Here is a 17,132-nt window from a genome sequence, read left to right as displayed (position 1 = left end):
TTAGCCTTTTGGGCAACAAGGGCACACTGTCGACTCATATCCAGGTCCTTTTCTGCAGAACTGCTTCCTAGCCACTCGGTCCCTAGTCTGTAGCAGTGCATGGGATTCTTCCGTCCTAAGTGCAGGACTCTGCACTTGTCCTTGTTGAACCTCATCAGATTTCTTTTGTCCCAATCCTCCAATTTATCTAGGTCCCTCTGTATCCTATCCCTACCCTCCAGTGTATCTACCACGCCTCCCAGTTTAGTGTCATCTGCGCACTTGCTGAGAGTGCAGTCCACACCATCCTCCAGATCATTAATGAAGATATTGAACAAAACCGTCCTCAGGACCGACCCTTGGGGCACTCCGCTTGATACCGGCTGCCAACTAGACATGGAGCCATTGATTGTTACTTGTTGAGCCTGATGATCTAGCCAGCTTTCTATCCACCTTACAGTCCAGCGGGATGCCCTGCTGGCAGGTCTCACCCGTTAAGACACCAGACTCCCCAAGGAAGGAGAGTCCTGGGGAAAGCCAGAGCTCAGCAGAGACCTTCTCAATGCTTCCCTGTGTGTGCATTTACTAGTGGAATTGCCCCCCCCCTTTTCTCCCAGGCCTGCTGCCAGCGATTTGGAGGGGGGAGGCTTCTCAGCCTGGGAGAAGACGAACGAGCCCAGCTGAAGATGGGAAAAACCTATTGGTTCCCCTGGCCCTTCCCCAGTAGGGGAGTGGCTGAAGACTGTCTGTTCCCATCACACCCCAGTGCCTTCTCTGCACTCATGCGGTGGCCAGCCGGGCTGCCCTTTCCCCAGAGCCTGGGCTGCAGGAGGGAAAGGGCACAACCTGCCGAATGCCAAAGGAGGTGATTACATTGGCAGAGGAGCAGTTACTCCCCTTGCGACTCCGGGGATCCGGTCGCCAGTCTGCAGAGAGCGCTGCCATGTGTGAGTTTGCGTGTTTTATTTCTAGCTAGAGTGATATGGGGGGAATAGACCAGCTTTAGCCCCTAAGGAAAGGCACTTGCTCTAGTCTTTCTTCGGAGCGATTGACGTGGGGTTGGCTGTTTATGGCGAGAGGAGATGATTTGTATCTGAGATCAGGGCCCCGCTGTGCCCAGACGCAGCAAGAGATCGCTCTGTAACTCACTAGATAATTCATTTTCAGTTTCAAGTCTCAGTGGTGAAGGTTTCTCATTAGAAGGATCCTCGTTTGTATTTCTTGGGTGGGAGACTGGGACTCAAGCCCTCGGTCACTTTCCTGCTCTGCTACAGCCTTCCTGGGTTGTCTTGGGCCAGTCTCTTAGTGTTTCTACACCTCAGCCGCAGAATGGGGGAAATGGCCCTTCTGTTTCCTATGGGTGTTGGGAGGGTAAGTTCATGAAAGCAGTGGTTCTAAACCAGGGGTATGCGCACCATGGGGGTACGCGGAGGGCTTCCGGGGGTATGTCAACTCGTCTAGTTATTTGCCTAGTTTTACAACAGGCAACATAAAAAGCACTAGCGAAGTCAGTACAAACGAAAATTTCCTACAGACGCTTGTTTATACGGCTCTCTATACCATACGTTGACATGCAAGTCCAATATTTATATTCCGATTGATTTATTTGATAATTATATGGTAAAAATGAGCAAGTCAGCCATCTCTCAGTACCAGCGTGCCGTGACACTTCGGTATTTTTATGCCTGATCTTGCAAGCAAGTGGTTCTTAAGTGAGGTGAAACTTGGGGTACGCAAGACAAATCAGCCTCCTGAAAGGGGGACAGTCATCTAGAAAGGTTGAGAGCCACTGCAGGAAAGGGTGTGAGGGGCTCAGATACTTCAGGAGTGGGCCCAGCTAATGACCTTTCTAGTGGAATGAACTAGATTTAAAACCGACAACATTAAAACTTTTACTCCTCTGGAGAGCATCAATTTCAGCCTGTTTAAGATGGTTTCAACTAATCCCAGGGCTGCTGATTTGAACAGTGAGGTGAAAAACCCACTCTCCTACGCAGCTGTGCTTATTAAAGATTGGGCTGGCACTTTTCAGAAGAGTTCTCCCATTGTTCTGGCCACATTCCCACCAGGGGGGAATTCACTTGCTGCCTCTCCCCCTTTTCCTGTTGAATTTAGATACAGAATGCTTTATCACTTCCTGCCCTGAACTGCTTCACAGCGTTCCTGTGTGCTGTGAAATAGCTGCTGCGTTCCACCCCAGAGGTGCCTAGATTTCGCTGCTAGGTGAAGGAACCGACATACCAATAAAGCCTGTGAAGGATGTTGGATGACTGATGGTATATAAGAACATAAAAATGGCCCTACTGGGTCAGACCAAAGGTCCATCTAGTCCAGTATCCTGTCTTCTGACAGTGGCCAGTGCCAGGTGCCCCAGAGAGAATGAACAGAACAGGGAATCATCAAGTGATCCATCCCCTGTCGCTCATTCCCAGCTTCTGGCAAATAGAGGCTAGAGACACCATCCCTGCCCCTCCTGGCTAATAGCCATTGATGGACCTGTCCTCCATGAATTTATCTAGTTCTTTTTTGAACCCTGTTATGGTCTTGGCCTTCACAACATCCTCTGGCAAGGAGTTCCACAGGTTGACTGTGTGTTGTGGGAAGAAATACTTCCTTTTATTTGTTTTAAACTTGCTGCCTATTAATTTCATTTGGTGACCCCTAGTTCTTGTGTTATGAGAAGTAGTAAACAACACTTCCATGACTGGTGTGGAGAAAGTAGATAAGGTTTTATACACCTCAATCATATCTCCCCTTAGCCATCTCTTTTCTAAGCTGAGAAGTCCCAGTCTTATTAATCTCTCCTCATATGGAAGCCATTCCATACCCCTAATCATTTTTGTTGCCTTTTTCTGAACCTTTTCCAATTCCAATATATCTCTTTTGAGATGGGGTGACCACATCTGCATGCAGTATTCAAGATGTGGGTGTACCATGGATTTATGTAGAGGCAACATGATATTTTCTGTCCTATTATCTGTCCCTTTCTTAATTATTCCCAGCATTCTGTTCGCTTGTTTGACTGCCGCTGCACATTGAGTGGATGTTTTCAGAGACAATAAAATGTGGGTTTTATTATACTCTGGGCCTCACCTCCACTTCCCACCGTGAGGCTCTGTGCAACTAAAATTACTGTCCCTCAAGTTCCCAGTTGGAGGGTTCATGGGTGTAAAAAGGACTATGAGAATTTTCTGGTGATTGGTAGAAAGGGGCCCTAGAACACTGGTTTTCAACCTTAAAATTTTTAACTGGAGATCCCAGACCCCTTTGGAAATCTAAGATGTAGTCTACTGCCCTCCAGGGGCCCCTGGACCACAGCTTGAAAACCACTGCCCTAGAAGAAGCAGCTCCCACACCATCAGAAATATTTCTTTTTGGAAGAGAGGAGACTTTTCCCTGTCACTGCCTCTTAGCCAAGATCCTGCCACCTGGAAGGTCCCAATCCTGCGCTCAGCTTTCTGTGGGCCAAGCTCATAGGGGATATGCAAACATTTCACCTGGAGAGCACAGGTTGGAAGCAGGCCCTGAGTTAGGAGTTGCATGCTACAAGAAGAAAGACGCTCTGACCCTGTCATCATTGCTGGTTTAAATGGGAACCCCGGGGTTACTCCCTCCTGCCTGGATCATATGAAACGAGTTAACAGGTCTCAGCCCCATTTGTACTGACCAATTTGTCCATGTAATAAAACCCATCAGCGCCTTTTCACACTCCGCCCTTATCTAGCACCCATTTGATTTTAAAGCACTTTCCACCAAAGTGGGCCACTGGAATTAACCCCATTTTGCAGGTGGGGAAACTGAGGCACGATGATTTGGGCAGGGTCACTGGCAGAACTTGGAATAAAACTCAGCTCTCCCATCCAGTGCCCTCTCCGCTGGCTCCTGGAGGGGGTCAGCCAAGAGGCTGGGGACGGAGTGGGCCACTGGAGCTGAACGTTCCTCCCACTCCGTGGCTTGTGGGATGCGCTCCCTGCCGCTGTCCCTTGAAGTACAGAGAGACCTAACTGAGACAGGACCCCATTGTTCTAGGTGCTGTCACATTCTAATGGGACAAGACAGCTCAAGGGAGGAGTAGAACTCCCTCTGCTTCCCAGGTGGGGAAACTGAGGCACGGAGCCATCAAGTGACTAGGCCAAGGTCCCCTGGGGAATCTGTGGCGGAGCCAAGCAGGGAAGCAAGAACTCATGAGTCCTGGTTCAATGCCTTAGCCCGGCTGAGCTGGGGGTTAGCAGAAGCCATTGCCCTGCTGGCCACGTGTTTCCCCTGAGCCGAATCCACTTCAAACCAGCAAACAACATTTTAATGAAATAAAAGGCGAGCAGCTTGTTCCGCTGCGTCCTGCTCGGAGCTGGGGGGGTCTGGCTGGATGAAAGGCTCCTGCCGGTCATTATCTAGTTGTAAGGATGTAATTGGCTCCCGGCGTGGGCAATCTGCCGACTCCCTACCGAGCCCGCTCCTTCCCCGGGGCTCTTTATGGGTCCATTAAAGGCGCATCCCTGTGGGTGTTATTGCCCTGTCTCGGCTGCGGCAGCCGCCTGCGGCTCTTGCACCGAAGGCAAAGCGTGTTTCCCCCGGCGGAAAGCGTTTTATGAGTCTCTGGCTCTTCGTAAATGAGCCGGGTGGCAGGTGCCCAGCTGCCGGGGGGTTAACTCAATGGGCTGTGAATGGAACTCGGGCTTGGAGGCCTCGTTGCTGGGTGCTCGAAGCGTCTCTGTCCTCCGGCTGGGGCGTCCAGTCAGTTTAACTGCGCTGGTCCCCAGGCGGTCCCCCTACCTTTCCCAGCAGGGCGGGCACGGGAAGGGGCATTGCCTGGGGCATGGATTGGCTCCCATCCTGGCAGTCTCAGCCAGGAGTCCCTGCGCGCCGGTGGATTTCCTGGGGGAGGACAGGGCCGGATTTCCACTGACGCACAGTAGGCACGTGCCTAGGGGCGCCGGTGTTCTAGGGGCACCTAAAAGTAAAAAGTGGGTTCAAAGTTAATACAGCTCCCCAGCGGGTGGCCGGGCTCCTGGCGCGGGTTGGTGGCCGGCCAGCGTGTGGGGCTGGAGCAGGGTGAGCGTCCGAATCAGCCCGCCTGGGGGTGCTGAATGTTCTGAGCATCCCAGCCCCTTCCTAATCTCAGCCGCCCCCACCCCGTGCCGGCGTGGCTGGTGCCCCCTTCATTTGCACTGACAGAGCACGGCTGCTGCACACCGGGCTGCGGGAGGGACGGAAGACACTCGGGGACCACTCACCGTGGGGAGGGGTACAGGCCCCTCCTTGCACCTCCCCGGGGGTGCGTTGGCTGCACTCCGGCTTGGGCTGGGAGCGCTGGGCACAGCGGAGGGTCTCGTGCTTTCCTGGGGAGGTTGCATTTATAGTTCTTTTCATTTCATTTTTTACGGAATACACGAAGGTCAGCGATAGGCGGGGAGGCGCGCGCTGAAGAAGCTGCGCCTAGGGGTGCGTTAGGTGTGGGAGGGTCATTGCTCACCCTGCCATTGCTCGCGCTGTCCCTGCTCTGGAGATAACCGGGCACCCCTTCCGGCAGCCCTACATTCGCTTTCAAACATTCGGAAACTCACAGGATGCTTCAGAGGCTGGGCCCGGCCCCCTGCCCCCAAAGGGAATAAGTGCCCGTCGGTCCCCCCAGCTGGGCTTCGCCAAGTTCCCATGGGCCGGGAGTTCCTTTCCACCCAGCCCGAAGCCAAGAGCAGGAGAAATTTCTGACGGGCCGACGGCTGTTGAGTATGCTGAGAGCTGCAGGTGAAATGTCCTTGGCCTTGGGAGACTAGAGGCAGGTGGGTCAGTTGGACTTCCAGGGGCTTCCACTGCAGAGAAAATGTTGGGTTCCTGGAGGTGGAGAATCCTGTTGGGCTGTTAACCCCTGTCCTGCTGCACGCAGGGCCCCACCATGGGCCCTTCAGTCGGCGCGACAGTGACATCTCCACAGTTCCTTTCGAAGCTGAGCTGAGTCGGCGTGATGCCCCATAGAGCCGCACGGGGGCTCTGCCTGGCCGGCATGATTGCAAAGGGGTCTCACAGAAAGGCAGAGATGGTGACAGGCCAAGCACAGTGTGGTTGTAATGACCCTACGTTGCATGTAGATAACACCTGTCACCCCCGCATCTCAAAGCCTCTTGCCCAGATTATTACAGATGGGGAAACTGAGGCATGGCAAGCCAGACTAGTCCAAGGTGACCTACCGATTGTCTCCTCCTCCACCCAGACGTTCTGTCCCAGTGTGGGCAGCGACAGGGAACGTCAACACACTAATCTTCTCATCGCTTCGACCAACCTGAAGTTCAGCTACTACGAGGCCCAAGGAGCAATAGGTCTGAAGAGGACTGAATTGTAACAAAGCACTTGCCATAGGTACGGGAAGTAGGGGTGCGGGGGTGCTGCAGTGGCCCCGTGCCCCGCTTCCCAGCTGCTGGTTCTGCGCATAAAACCTGGGGGTGCTTCCAGTGCCTATGCCCTGCTCCCTGTCCTCCACCCGTGCTCCACTCCCCAACCTCACCTGGGGCCCGAGGCCTAGCGCCTGCCCCAACTCTGCTTCTAGACCTCCACTCCCCGACCTCTGCTCCTGGGGCCCTGTGCCTGGCTCCCTGCTCGGTGAGGGCCCTATTCCCAGGGCTCCACTCCCAGCCCCAGCTGTGGCCTCGTCCCCCTTACCCCTGTCTGGGTCCTCCCATCCCGGAGACACAGCCCTGCTCCCAGCCTCGGGGGTGTGGGGAGGGGATAGGGGAAGGGGGTTGGCTTTCAGCACCCCCACTACTAAAGATGTTCCACCACCTCTTGCATTAGCAGACAACGCATACAGAAGGGGAGATCGTTGACAAGAACGGGAGCTCGGGTGGCTGTATTAGCCAGCCAATCTCTGAGTAAAGTACCCGATTCCTAATCTCAAGCACTTTTTAACGTGTTGATTTTCATAACACAGCAGAGAGACTTTCACAATCTAACCAGGCTGGTTGGTTAGGTGGCGATCGAGTTTTTTCAGTGCTACTGCCCAGAGTGAACGATCTGCGGTTGAGACATACGATTCAAATGGAGGTTTAGAACAAAGAGGCCTTTCTCGTGCCGGTTTGACGTTGTGGTTCTGGACAGTTGGACGTTCACAATGATCAATTTATTTATTTACCAGTCGCTGACTATGGGCAGGAATTCAATCCAATCTCTCTTGGCCCCTGGTCATGGAGCTGTGAGTGAAGTGGAGCCGATCTCTTGCGATGATAGTATGAGCTGTTCGGTTTTGTTTCCTGTGTCGGAACTGCCCGGCTTGTGGACAGGTGATTTTTGTAGACGTTGCTCTTTAAATAAACCAAAGCAATATCAAGAATTACATCTCTAGCTATTTATAGCTATGGACAACTACTTATTCATTTTCTCACGTACGTGGCTTTTTAGATCAACAATTCATTTAAATCTGGGGGTTTTAAAGGCCTTTTTTGTACATTTTGCTGCTTTGTCTTCTGGTTGAAGGGGGCACCGTGTGCAGTAGCTTAGACTCTTGCTCAGAGTGTCATGGGATCTTTCACAGCCATGAGTGGGCATATGAGTAACTTGGTTTTATGCTTGAGTTTAAAAAAAGGTTGGCGCTCCCTGCAGCACAGCGCCCCCTATTGGGTCGACCACGCCGCTCCCTCCAGCACAGCGCCCCCTATTGGGTCGACCACGCCGCTCCCTCCAGCAAGCACCCCCTATTGGGTCGACCACGCCGCTCCCTCCAGCACAGCGCCCCCTATTGGGTCGACCACGCCGCTCCCTCCAGCAAGCACCCCCCATTGGGTCGACCACGCCGCTCCCTCCAGCACAGCGCCCCCTATTGGGTCAGCCACGCCGCTCCCTCCAGCAAGCACCCCCTATTGGGTCGACCACGCCGCTCCCTCCAGCACAGCGCCCCCTATTGGGTCGACCACGCCGCTCCCTGCAGCAAGCGCCCCCCTATTGGGTCGACCACGCCGCTCCCTGCAGCACAGCGCCCCCTATTGGGTCGACCACGCCGCTCCCTCCAGCACAGCGCCCCCTATTGGGTCAGCCACGCCGCTCCCTCCAGCACAGCGCCCCCTATTGGGTCAGCCACGCCGCTCCCTCCAGCACAGCGCCCCCTATTGGGTCAGCCACGCCGCTCCCTCCAGCACAGCGCCCCCTATTGGGTCAGCCACGCCGCTCCCTCCAGCAAGCACCCCCTATTGGGTCGACCACGCCGCTCCCTCCAGCACAGCGCCCCCTATTGGGTCGACCACGCCGCTCCCTCCAGCACAGCGCCCCCTATTGGGTCGACCACGCCGCTCCCTCCAGCACAGCGCCCCCTATTGGGTCAGCCACGCCGCTCGCTCCAGCAAGCGCCCCCCATTGGGTCGACCATGCCGCTCCCTCCAGCACAGCGCCCCCTATTGGGTCAGCCACGCCGCTCCCTCCAGCACAGCGCCCCCTTTTGGGTCGGCCATGCCAGGACCCCTTGTTGGGTCAGCCACGCCGCTCCCTGCAGCACAGCGCTCCCTATTGGGTCGACCACGCCGCTCTCTGCAGCACAGCGCCCCCTATTGGGTCGACCACGCCGCTCCCTCTAGCACAGCGCCCCCTATTGGGTCGACCACGCCGCTCCCTCCAGCACAGCGCCCCCTATTGGGTCGACCACGCCGCTCCCTGCAGCAAGCGCCCCCCTATTGGGTCGACCACGCCGCTCCCTGCAGCACAGCGCCCCCTATTGGGTCGACCACGCCGCTCCCTCCAGCACAGCGCCCCCTATTGGGTCAGCCACGCCGCTCCCTCCAGCACAGCGCCCCCTATTGGGTCAGCCACGCCGCTCCCTGCAGCAAGCGCCCCCCTATTGGGTCGACCACGCCGCTCCCTGCAGCACAGCGCCCCCTATTGGGTCGACCACGCCGCTCCCTCCAGCACAGCGCCCCCTATTGGGTCAGCCACGCCGCTCCCTCCAGCACAGCGCCCCCTATTGGGTCAGCCACGCCGCTCGCTCCAGCAAGCGCCCCCCATTGGGTCAGCCACGCCACTCGCTCCAGCAAGCGCCCCCCATTGGGTCGACCATGCCGCTCCCTCCAGCACAGCGCCCCCTATTGGGTCAGCCACGCCGCTCCCTCCAGCACAGCGCCCCCTTTTGGGTCGGCCATGCCAGGACCCCTTGTTGGGTCAGCCACGCCGCTCCCTGCAGCACAGCGCTCCCTATTGGGTCGACCACGCCGCTCTCTGCAGCACAGCGCCCCCTATTGGGTCGACCACATGGCTCCCTCCAGCACAGCGCCCCCTATTGGGTCGACCACGCCGCTCCCTGCAGCACAGCGCCCCCTATTGGGTCGGCCACATGGCTCCCTCCAGCAAGCGCCCCCTGTTGGGTCGGCCTCCAGCACAGCGTCCCCAGCCCCGTCCTGTGATGTTGGGCTCAGCACTGACTCTGAAGAGCGAATGCCCCCTGCTGAGCCCCCTCCAACTCCTCTCCCCCCCGCCCAGCGTCGTGGGTTGTCCTTGGGGGCCCTGGCCAAACACTGATCAGACCTGACCTTTGTAAGTTCCTTGGCGGCAGGGAGGTGGTGGTCTCCTGTTTGTACATAGATTCATAGATTCATAGATTCTAGGACTGGAAGGGACCTCGAGAGGTCATCGAGTCCAGTCCCCTGCCCGCATGGCAGGACCAATACTTTCTAGACATCCCCGGGGTGGGGGGAGGATCCAAACGACAGGAAGGCTGCGGAGATCTTACACCATCTGTGCAGGCTGGTGTTGCTTAGACAGGAAATGTTGTTGCTTATTCATGAGCCGGTTAGGCTCTCTAGGGCACGTCACCGTCCCAGCGGTCTGGGCAGAGAATAACGCTGCAATGTGGTCTCTTTCCCGGCAGGAGGCTCCGGCCTGTCCTGGGGGAGAGCGGAGGATGAGCCCCGTGCCCCCGTCTGCAGCGTCGCCCGGCTGTTGTCACGCGGTACAGGCTGACCCCGTTCCGACCTGCCACCGGCATTGAGCGGAAGGATGAACGCTTCCGGGGATGCAGAGAGCATCCGGAGGTGCATCATCTGGCTCTCAGGCCCACTCTCGCTCGTCATCATCCTGGCCAACCTCTTCATCATCCTCGGGATCCTCTGCAACCGGAAGCTGCCCAGGGCCGCCAGCTGGTTCTTTCTCAGCCTCCTGTTTGCTGATCTCCTGGCCGGGGTGGCCCTGCCCTTCATCCCCAGGATGCAGTTTGAGATTAGCCGGGGCTACCACAGCTGCTTCTTCGTTCACGTGACCCCCAACTACTTCTTCCTCGCCTTCCTGGCCAACCTGCTGGCGGTGCACTACGAGAAGTACCTGTGCATCCGCTACCCGCTGCACTACCACCACTTCTGGGTGCACCGCTGGGTGCCCCTCTGCCTGCTGCTGACCTGGGCGCTGCCTTTGCTCTTTGCCTGCCTGCCGGTGCTGGGGTGGAACCAGTGGGGACCCAACTCCAACTGCTCCTACAAACAGATCTTCCCCCCTGCCTACCTCTACCTGGAGATCTACGGCTTCCTCATCCCCTCCATCCTGGCCATGGCCTTCATGTCCACCCAGATGCTGCGGGTGGCCAGGCACCAGCTGCAGGAGATCAAGAAGGTGCTGCGCTCCGTGCACCAAGGCCAGGGCCCCTCGGAGCTGGAGCAGCAGCTGGAGCTGAGGCACGCCAAGTGCATCGCCAGCCTCTTCCTGATCTTCCTGGTGTGCTGGGTGCCCTACGTGGCCGGCCTGCATGTCTCGGTGCTGGCCATCCAGAACCACATCTCCATTGACAAATACACCCTCCTCATCCTCACCTGCGTGGGCAGTGGCAGCGCCGCCGTGGTACCCATCATCCTGGGGCTTAGCAACCGCCAGTACACCCAGTTCTGGAGGGACGTGGCGGCCAAGGGCTACGCTGGCTGCAGGGCGCGGTGCTGCGAGCGAGGGGAGGCCGGACGCCACCAGGATGGGACGTCACAGAGCAGGGCCCCTTGTCCTCCGGCAGAAGGGCTGGCTCCAACTCCCAGCTGACGTCCTGGCCCCTGCGATGGAGACGCCAAACCTGCGACCGTGGCCTCTTGCCACAAGACAAGGCTGGGATTCACTGGAGATGCAGCTGCTGGGGGGTCAACGTGGACCTTCCGGAGGGATCCAGTGATTTACTGGGCCGTTATATTTTAATGACTGAGGCGGGTAGGTAACCTCATCCTCCCCCGCCCACACACGGAGGCTGGGCTGGTCATTGCTGTTTTCTGCACTTTGGTTGGTCTAAAGAGCAAGCGTGGGTCTCGTGCTCTGTCCAATCAGATTTCGGTACGTTCGTTTTTCAAAGCAGGCCGTCGATTCCGTGAACGATCTCGGCTTCTGAGTGGCCGGTTCCTCACTACACGATCCACCCTCCTGCAACCTGATTGGCTGGGGTGGCTTCCATCTGGTGTGCTTCCATCCCACGACGATGCTCATCAATTATATTTGTCCCCCGGGGGTAAGACCTGAGTTTCTGGGCTGGTGTGGGACCCGATCCTGCCAGGGTCTAAAGGGTGCCCTGACCTCTCAGGGTCAGGGCCGCCAGCATTCTCAGATCTTTTGCTGAGGTTAACCCCGAGGTGAATGTGTGACGTTGCTGCGCCCCGTGGGTGCAGACTACAGGGCGACGTCTGAATCCCTCTATTCTTGCTGCCAATGGGGCTGGGAATTCCTGGGGCCCCAGTACCCTCGCTGGTGCAACTTGAAGAGACTCCCTGCCTCCAAGTGCGATTAGACGAGAGCACCCCCTAAACAGTGGGGTTACCGCTGCTTGGGTCCCAAATCGGACTAGGGCCCGGCACCCCCGTGGGGCCAGAGACAGGAACTTCCAGGGCTTATATCGCTGCAAGGCAGAGCTCCGTTAGCAGCCGCTTTTCCTTCCTGTTCCCGCTAAGTCGAGCTGCTGCTGTGTCTGCCCGCAGAGCAGGAAACCAGAAACTCCGTTTCCATGTGGGTAAAAACCGCAGCCCCCAGTGAGCAGCGTTGGCGGAGACAGAAAGTGACTGGCTGGAGACCTTCCTTGGTGGGGAGAGGAGCCTATGGGATTCAGGCACCTTCGCCCCCTGTACGCTGGTGCCCAGGGCCGTCTCGGGCCTAGGTGCCCTTCAGCCTGGCTTCATGCATGGTCTACCTCAGACCACCTCTCCCGCTGAGAGGCACAAGCGTCAGGCCATGGAGCAGGGAAGGAGGATCCCGTGTGGCGGGGTCCCTGCACCTGGAGTGGTCAGTTCTGGGCACACTAACCCCCCCAACCCAGATCCTGGACTCAGCCCAATGCCTCCCGCTGCGGGCTAATGCGTTTGCTGCTGGGCCCTGTTCCTCGTCTTGCTTGTGCGTCACTGGTTGGCAGCGGGGGGAGCCCTGCTGAACGGGGGAGGGAGTCGGCTGAGCCCGGGATCCCGGCTCTCCTGGAGTGGATAGTCCGGTTACCGCCTCCTCGCCCGCTGCAGCATGTTCCCACCCACTGTTTATCCCACAGCGCAGCTCTTCTGCTTTGCCACTGTTTATTTTTTTCCATGACGCTGTTTCCAGGCCTCGTGGGGAACTTCCATCCCGGCTGGGCCTGCCCCACCAGCCGGCTCCAGGGCCCCGTTTCTGGGCTCCCTCCTTGTTTAGTGGGCGATTTCTGGGGATGGCAGTGTTGGGATCAAGCTGTGTCCCATCACTCTCCGGACCCGGATCCAGCCCTGCCCAGGAGCTGGGGGTGGGGGAAGGACCCTGAGGGGGCTGGGACACGCCACGGAGAGACCAGCCCGTTTTTTATGTCCAGTGGCTGTGAGTGAGGTTAGTGTTGAGGGAAGGGAACAGAGCAAGGACATCCAGGGCCAGGTCTCTCCAAACGGCTCCACCAGCACCCCCCAATCCTGATCCCCAGCCCTCCCAGATATTCTACTCCGGGCCCCCACCCCACTCTGCTGATGTCCCTCCCAGCTGAGCTGTGGCCGCCCCAGGGTGCCCCCACCACCCAGGCCAGGCCGGAGCCAGATGCCGGAGCGGAGCGAGACGGGCCCCCGACGGCTCTGTACCCGTCAGGTCTCTGGGGACCTGCAGCCACTGGTTCGATCGCCGAGTCCCAGTGCATCATTATAAACCAGCACGGTGCACAAGAGGCAGTGGTGGGAGGGGGAACCCCAGGAGCCCCCCAAAGCTAGCCAGGGCGAGGACAGTCTGAGGCAGGCTGCCCCCTTCTGTGTGTGTGCAAGGGATGGAAAGGGGGCGCTCCTTTGTCTATACATTTCCTGGGGGTTCTGTTGCCTGCATGCCCCCCACCTGAGTCCAGGTGCCAGCCTGCAGCACCCCTATTCTCCCCCCATTAGCTCTGGATGTGGGTGTCCATTTGGATGCGTCCCGTTCCCCTCTGGAGTCCTGCTGCCCTGATTGTGGGGTCCCCTTCCCCCCACAGGGCTTCCTTCCAACTCCTGGTGCCCTGAATCTTCTCTGGGGCCCCCCAGTCAGTCCTGGGGCTCATATCTCACACCCCTGGCCCTGGTGCCTGCGTTGTCCCTTCCCCTATCTATGCCATCTCGGAGCCGTGTCCTGTTTTCCATATCACCCACCTCTTTGCTAAGCAAATGGGCGAGCCCCGGGATTTGCATAGGGAGCTGGCGCCATTGGAGAGACACGCAGGGCCTGCTGGCCCTTCACAGCAGCAACGGGACTGGGGGTGCTGCTGCCGCACCCTCTGGCTTGAAGTCGTAATAACAAACACCATCATCCTCCCCGCCCCAGCCCGGTTGGGTCTGTCCCTCCACCTGTTTGCATGCGCCCTCTCGGGGTTTGCATAGCCCTGGGTGCGCCTTTCCTGGCTCGCCTGCAGCCCGCCACTTCTGCTGCTGGTCTCGTGGCTTCACTTCCTTCTCTGTTAGCAGGGAGACGAACCAGAGCAGGAGAACCAGTTTGAACCAGTATTTCTACCTGAACCAGACCCAGAATTTTCTCCTGCCTGCCAAACCCCCCGGAAAGGTGGCTAACAGAAAGGGCCAGCATTTTTTGAGCTCACTTTTAAAAAAGCTGCTAGGATCGTACATTTGTTAGTAGCCAAGCCAAGGCAAGAGGCATGTGATTGTGGCCAGAAAGGCCTGGCCCAGGCCGATGTGGATGGGCTGAGACTAGAAGGAGGCCAGCCCCCAAGAGCAGGGAGGGAGAGGGAGGCAGCGGGAGGCCCAGAGCTAGCCGACCACTTTCTGAGACTCCAGCCCAGGGAGAGAAGAGGTGGGATTGTCCCTTAGCAATAACTCTTCAAACCCAGGGGGAAAGGTAACGGTTCATTAATCCTTCTCCTCCTCCAGCAGGTCTCCTTCTACCCATCCCCACCCCCTGGGGCAGCTCCTCATGCCAACTGCCCCAGGCCCCAAGTTCCAATGTCTCTTTTCACCGCTCGGGTCCAATATGCCCGCGCAGGTATCAGAAGATGGTTCTTGAGTTCGCGCAAAGTGTTCATAAAAAAATGACTGTTTGTTCGACAGCCCAAAAAACACTAGGAAAACTCCTGTGAAATGAAAGTTAACAAATAAATGAATGGTCAAACAATCAGAAGAGTTTCCGTTTTCCGTTTCGACTCTCTTTTTGGAGTTTGCGCCCACTAATATTGAGATTTGAGCTGAGCCGGTAACCGAACCGTTATTGTCTTTTGGTGGCTTGAACCAGAGCCGGACCCAAACACCCTGAATGCAACTGAACCTGGGCCTGAACCGAACCAAAATAGATACCGGGCCGACGCCCTGCCCTTAGCACTGCCCAGGAGTGCGGCTGTAGCAGATGAGGTCAGAGGTCTCCTTCATCCCCTTACGATTCTGACCAGCCTCAGCGTCTCTCACTGTCTGGCAGAACTAGGCATCTTCCCAGCATGTACCAGCTGGCTGGCGGGACAATGTGCTGCTAGCGAGGGCACTGGTGTGGGCGTGAAGGAGACTGCCCCCAGAGGGGAGCAACCAGTGTTGCTGGAGATGGGCAAGACATTAGACCTCCCCCGGGTGACTGTCCCAGACCTATAAGGAATAGGAGCAACTGTCACGGGGCATCTCTGGCTCAGGGAGGGGGAACTATGGGGAAGGTGGACCGCGGTTTCAATGGCATTACACTGGATCTCCCGCATTGACAACGAGAGCAGAATTCGGCCAGACACCTTCACCGTTTGCCCTTGGTTACCTCTGGACACTGGCTGTTCCCTCCGGCCTGGCCTGGTTTGTGCCAGGAGCCCACAGTACAGAACCAGGGCAAATCAAACAGGATCCGAACACAGCCAAACCTTGGAACCAAAGTCCAGGAGCCAAACAACCACTCAACTGCTTTGCATTTGTGTTGCTACCTAGCTATCGCCCACCAGCAATGGGTGCATGGGGCAGCAGAGACCTTGTCTTCTCATTTGGCTGCCACAGAGTTAATATAGGCAGGACATCTTCCCCTTCTCTCAGGCTTAGACCCAGTCCCCATGCTGTAGCCCAAATGATCTGCTCTCTGGGTGACTGTGTTGGGCAGGTGAAGGTGTTAATGTGGTTTGAAGGATGCCCATGGTCATATACCTGCAGTGAGGCCCCCTACCTGTGAGCTCCCAAGCTAAGGCATCTCGAGTGGCTGGCACTTGGATGGGAGATGCTCCAGGTAAAAATTCATAGGGTTGAAGGCCAGAAGGGACCTTTCCGATAATCTAGTATGACCAGGCCCGTGATTCCTTCATCATCCCCGTCACTTCTGTTTGGGCTAGAGCATCCAGTCATGAATTCCAGAGATGAAAGCTCCAGGTGAGTTGTTCCAGTGGGTAATTACCCCGGTACCAATTCCAGTGATAACGCAATCCCTGCGTGTCTAGCTAGGGAAGTGCTTGGAGATCTCTCACGGTGAAAGGCAGCAGAGAGAGAGATGCAGGGCAGGGTTCTTGCGCCCATTCACAGGGGAAGTGAAAAGAGGCCCCCTGATTTCATTGCCTGAGCTGATGGCCTGAGTTGACCTGGGAAGCTCAGGCCATCCCTGGAGTCTCATCTTGCAACCAGAAAGAGGATCTGCAGCCGCACCTCACTTCTGCTTCCCTGCTGGGGGTGCTCTGGGAGAATCTCAGCAGCATGGGAATCAGCAAGGGCGTGAGGAGGAGAGGGCAGTGCCTGGAGACATCCAGTCTGGCCTCTGCTGAACTCCTGGGGTGGGGAGCGGAATCTCCCTGAAGAATCACTGTCATGGGGCCGGTGGCCCTCCACAAGGAATCAAGCCCTCACTGGCCCCATGACGGCCCTATGAACTCTGCCTGGGAGCCTGGGGTACCGTGGGCTGGGGCTTATTGCCATTTGGTAGTGGAGCATCTGAACCCTATAAGAAGGCTGCAGGAGCAGTCCAGATGGGGCTCCCCAGGTAGGGAGAGGGAGGGAGAGGGGCCAGGGAAGGGCTGCGAGAGAGGAGAGGTAATGAAAAGGTAGCTCCCAGGGAGGGAGCGGGTAATTTGACAGCACCTGAGAAAGAGAGAACTAAAAGACTAGGGAAGGCGCAGGGGAATGGAGAGACGGATCTGGAGGAGGGACTGGTAACCTCAGTTTGGATAGAGAGGAATGGGTGGGCCCGGAAGGCCGGGGACTTGTGACTGCTTTTGGGAAGAGAAGAACGAACTGGAGACTAAGACTGTATCCGGAAGCCGAGTTGACCTGTGTTAGTTTTCATTCCCAAGGCGTTGCTGACGAGGCCAAGCGCTTGTGTTCCGCTGGGCGGAAGGCAGGGCCGGCTCCAGGCACCGGCCTGGCAAGCAGGTGCTTGGGGCAGCCGCTCCGGAGAGGGGCGGCAGGTCCAGCTATTCGGTGGCAATTCGGCGGACGGTCCCTCAATCCCGCTTGGAGCGAAGGACCTCCCACTGAATTGCCACCGCAGATCGCAATCGCGGCTTTTTACTTTATTGTATTTTTTGGCTGCTTGGGGCGGCCAAAACCCTGGAGCCGGCCCTGGCGGAAGGGAACTGGAGCAGCTCACGGCTGTGAGTGCCAACTTCTAGACAGACCGGCAAGAAGCAGGGCAGTGACCCCAACCTGGTGGTATGTTCTAGCATTAGATTTCACCAACCCAGTCACAAGTGTGAACTGCTCAAGCACTATACCCATCTCACCATGGAGTCACAGACAGCCACGCTGGGCACTCCACTCTATCTCGCCGCCCAGGCAAGCTGGATTGTGATAGCTGGTTGCTATACACCAAAG

The 17,132-nt window shown here is 57.2% G+C and overlaps 1 protein-coding gene across 2 annotated transcripts in view; it reads left to right on the top strand.

Moving 5' to 3' along the window:
- Positions 1 to 769: 769 nt before the first annotated feature.
- GPBAR1 (G protein-coupled bile acid receptor 1) overlaps positions 770 to 17,132 on the top strand; it is a 33,629-nt gene continuing 17,266 nt past the window's right edge. The window contains exons 1-2 of one of the 2 annotated variants that reach the window (XM_054043324.1): positions 770 to 926; positions 9,818 to 14,461. In XM_054043324.1, coding sequence (XP_053899299.1) covers positions 9,946 to 10,965 — 1,020 coding nt within the window. In that variant the 5' untranslated portion in view covers positions 770 to 926; positions 9,818 to 9,945 and the 3' untranslated portion in view covers positions 10,966 to 14,461. Of the gene's footprint in view, positions 927 to 9,817; positions 14,462 to 17,132 lie in introns of those variants that run through there. The other variant, XR_008446617.1, reaches the window with a different exon arrangement.

The sequence above is a fragment of the Malaclemys terrapin genome, chromosome 11 (genome assembly GCF_027887155.1).
Source record: "Malaclemys terrapin pileata isolate rMalTer1 chromosome 11, rMalTer1.hap1, whole genome shotgun sequence".
In the NCBI taxonomy this organism is placed as follows: Eukaryota; Metazoa; Chordata; order Testudines; family Emydidae; genus Malaclemys; species Malaclemys terrapin.
Note: the sequence above shows the minus strand (reverse complement) of the source record. Positions and strands in the feature narration are given on the sequence as shown.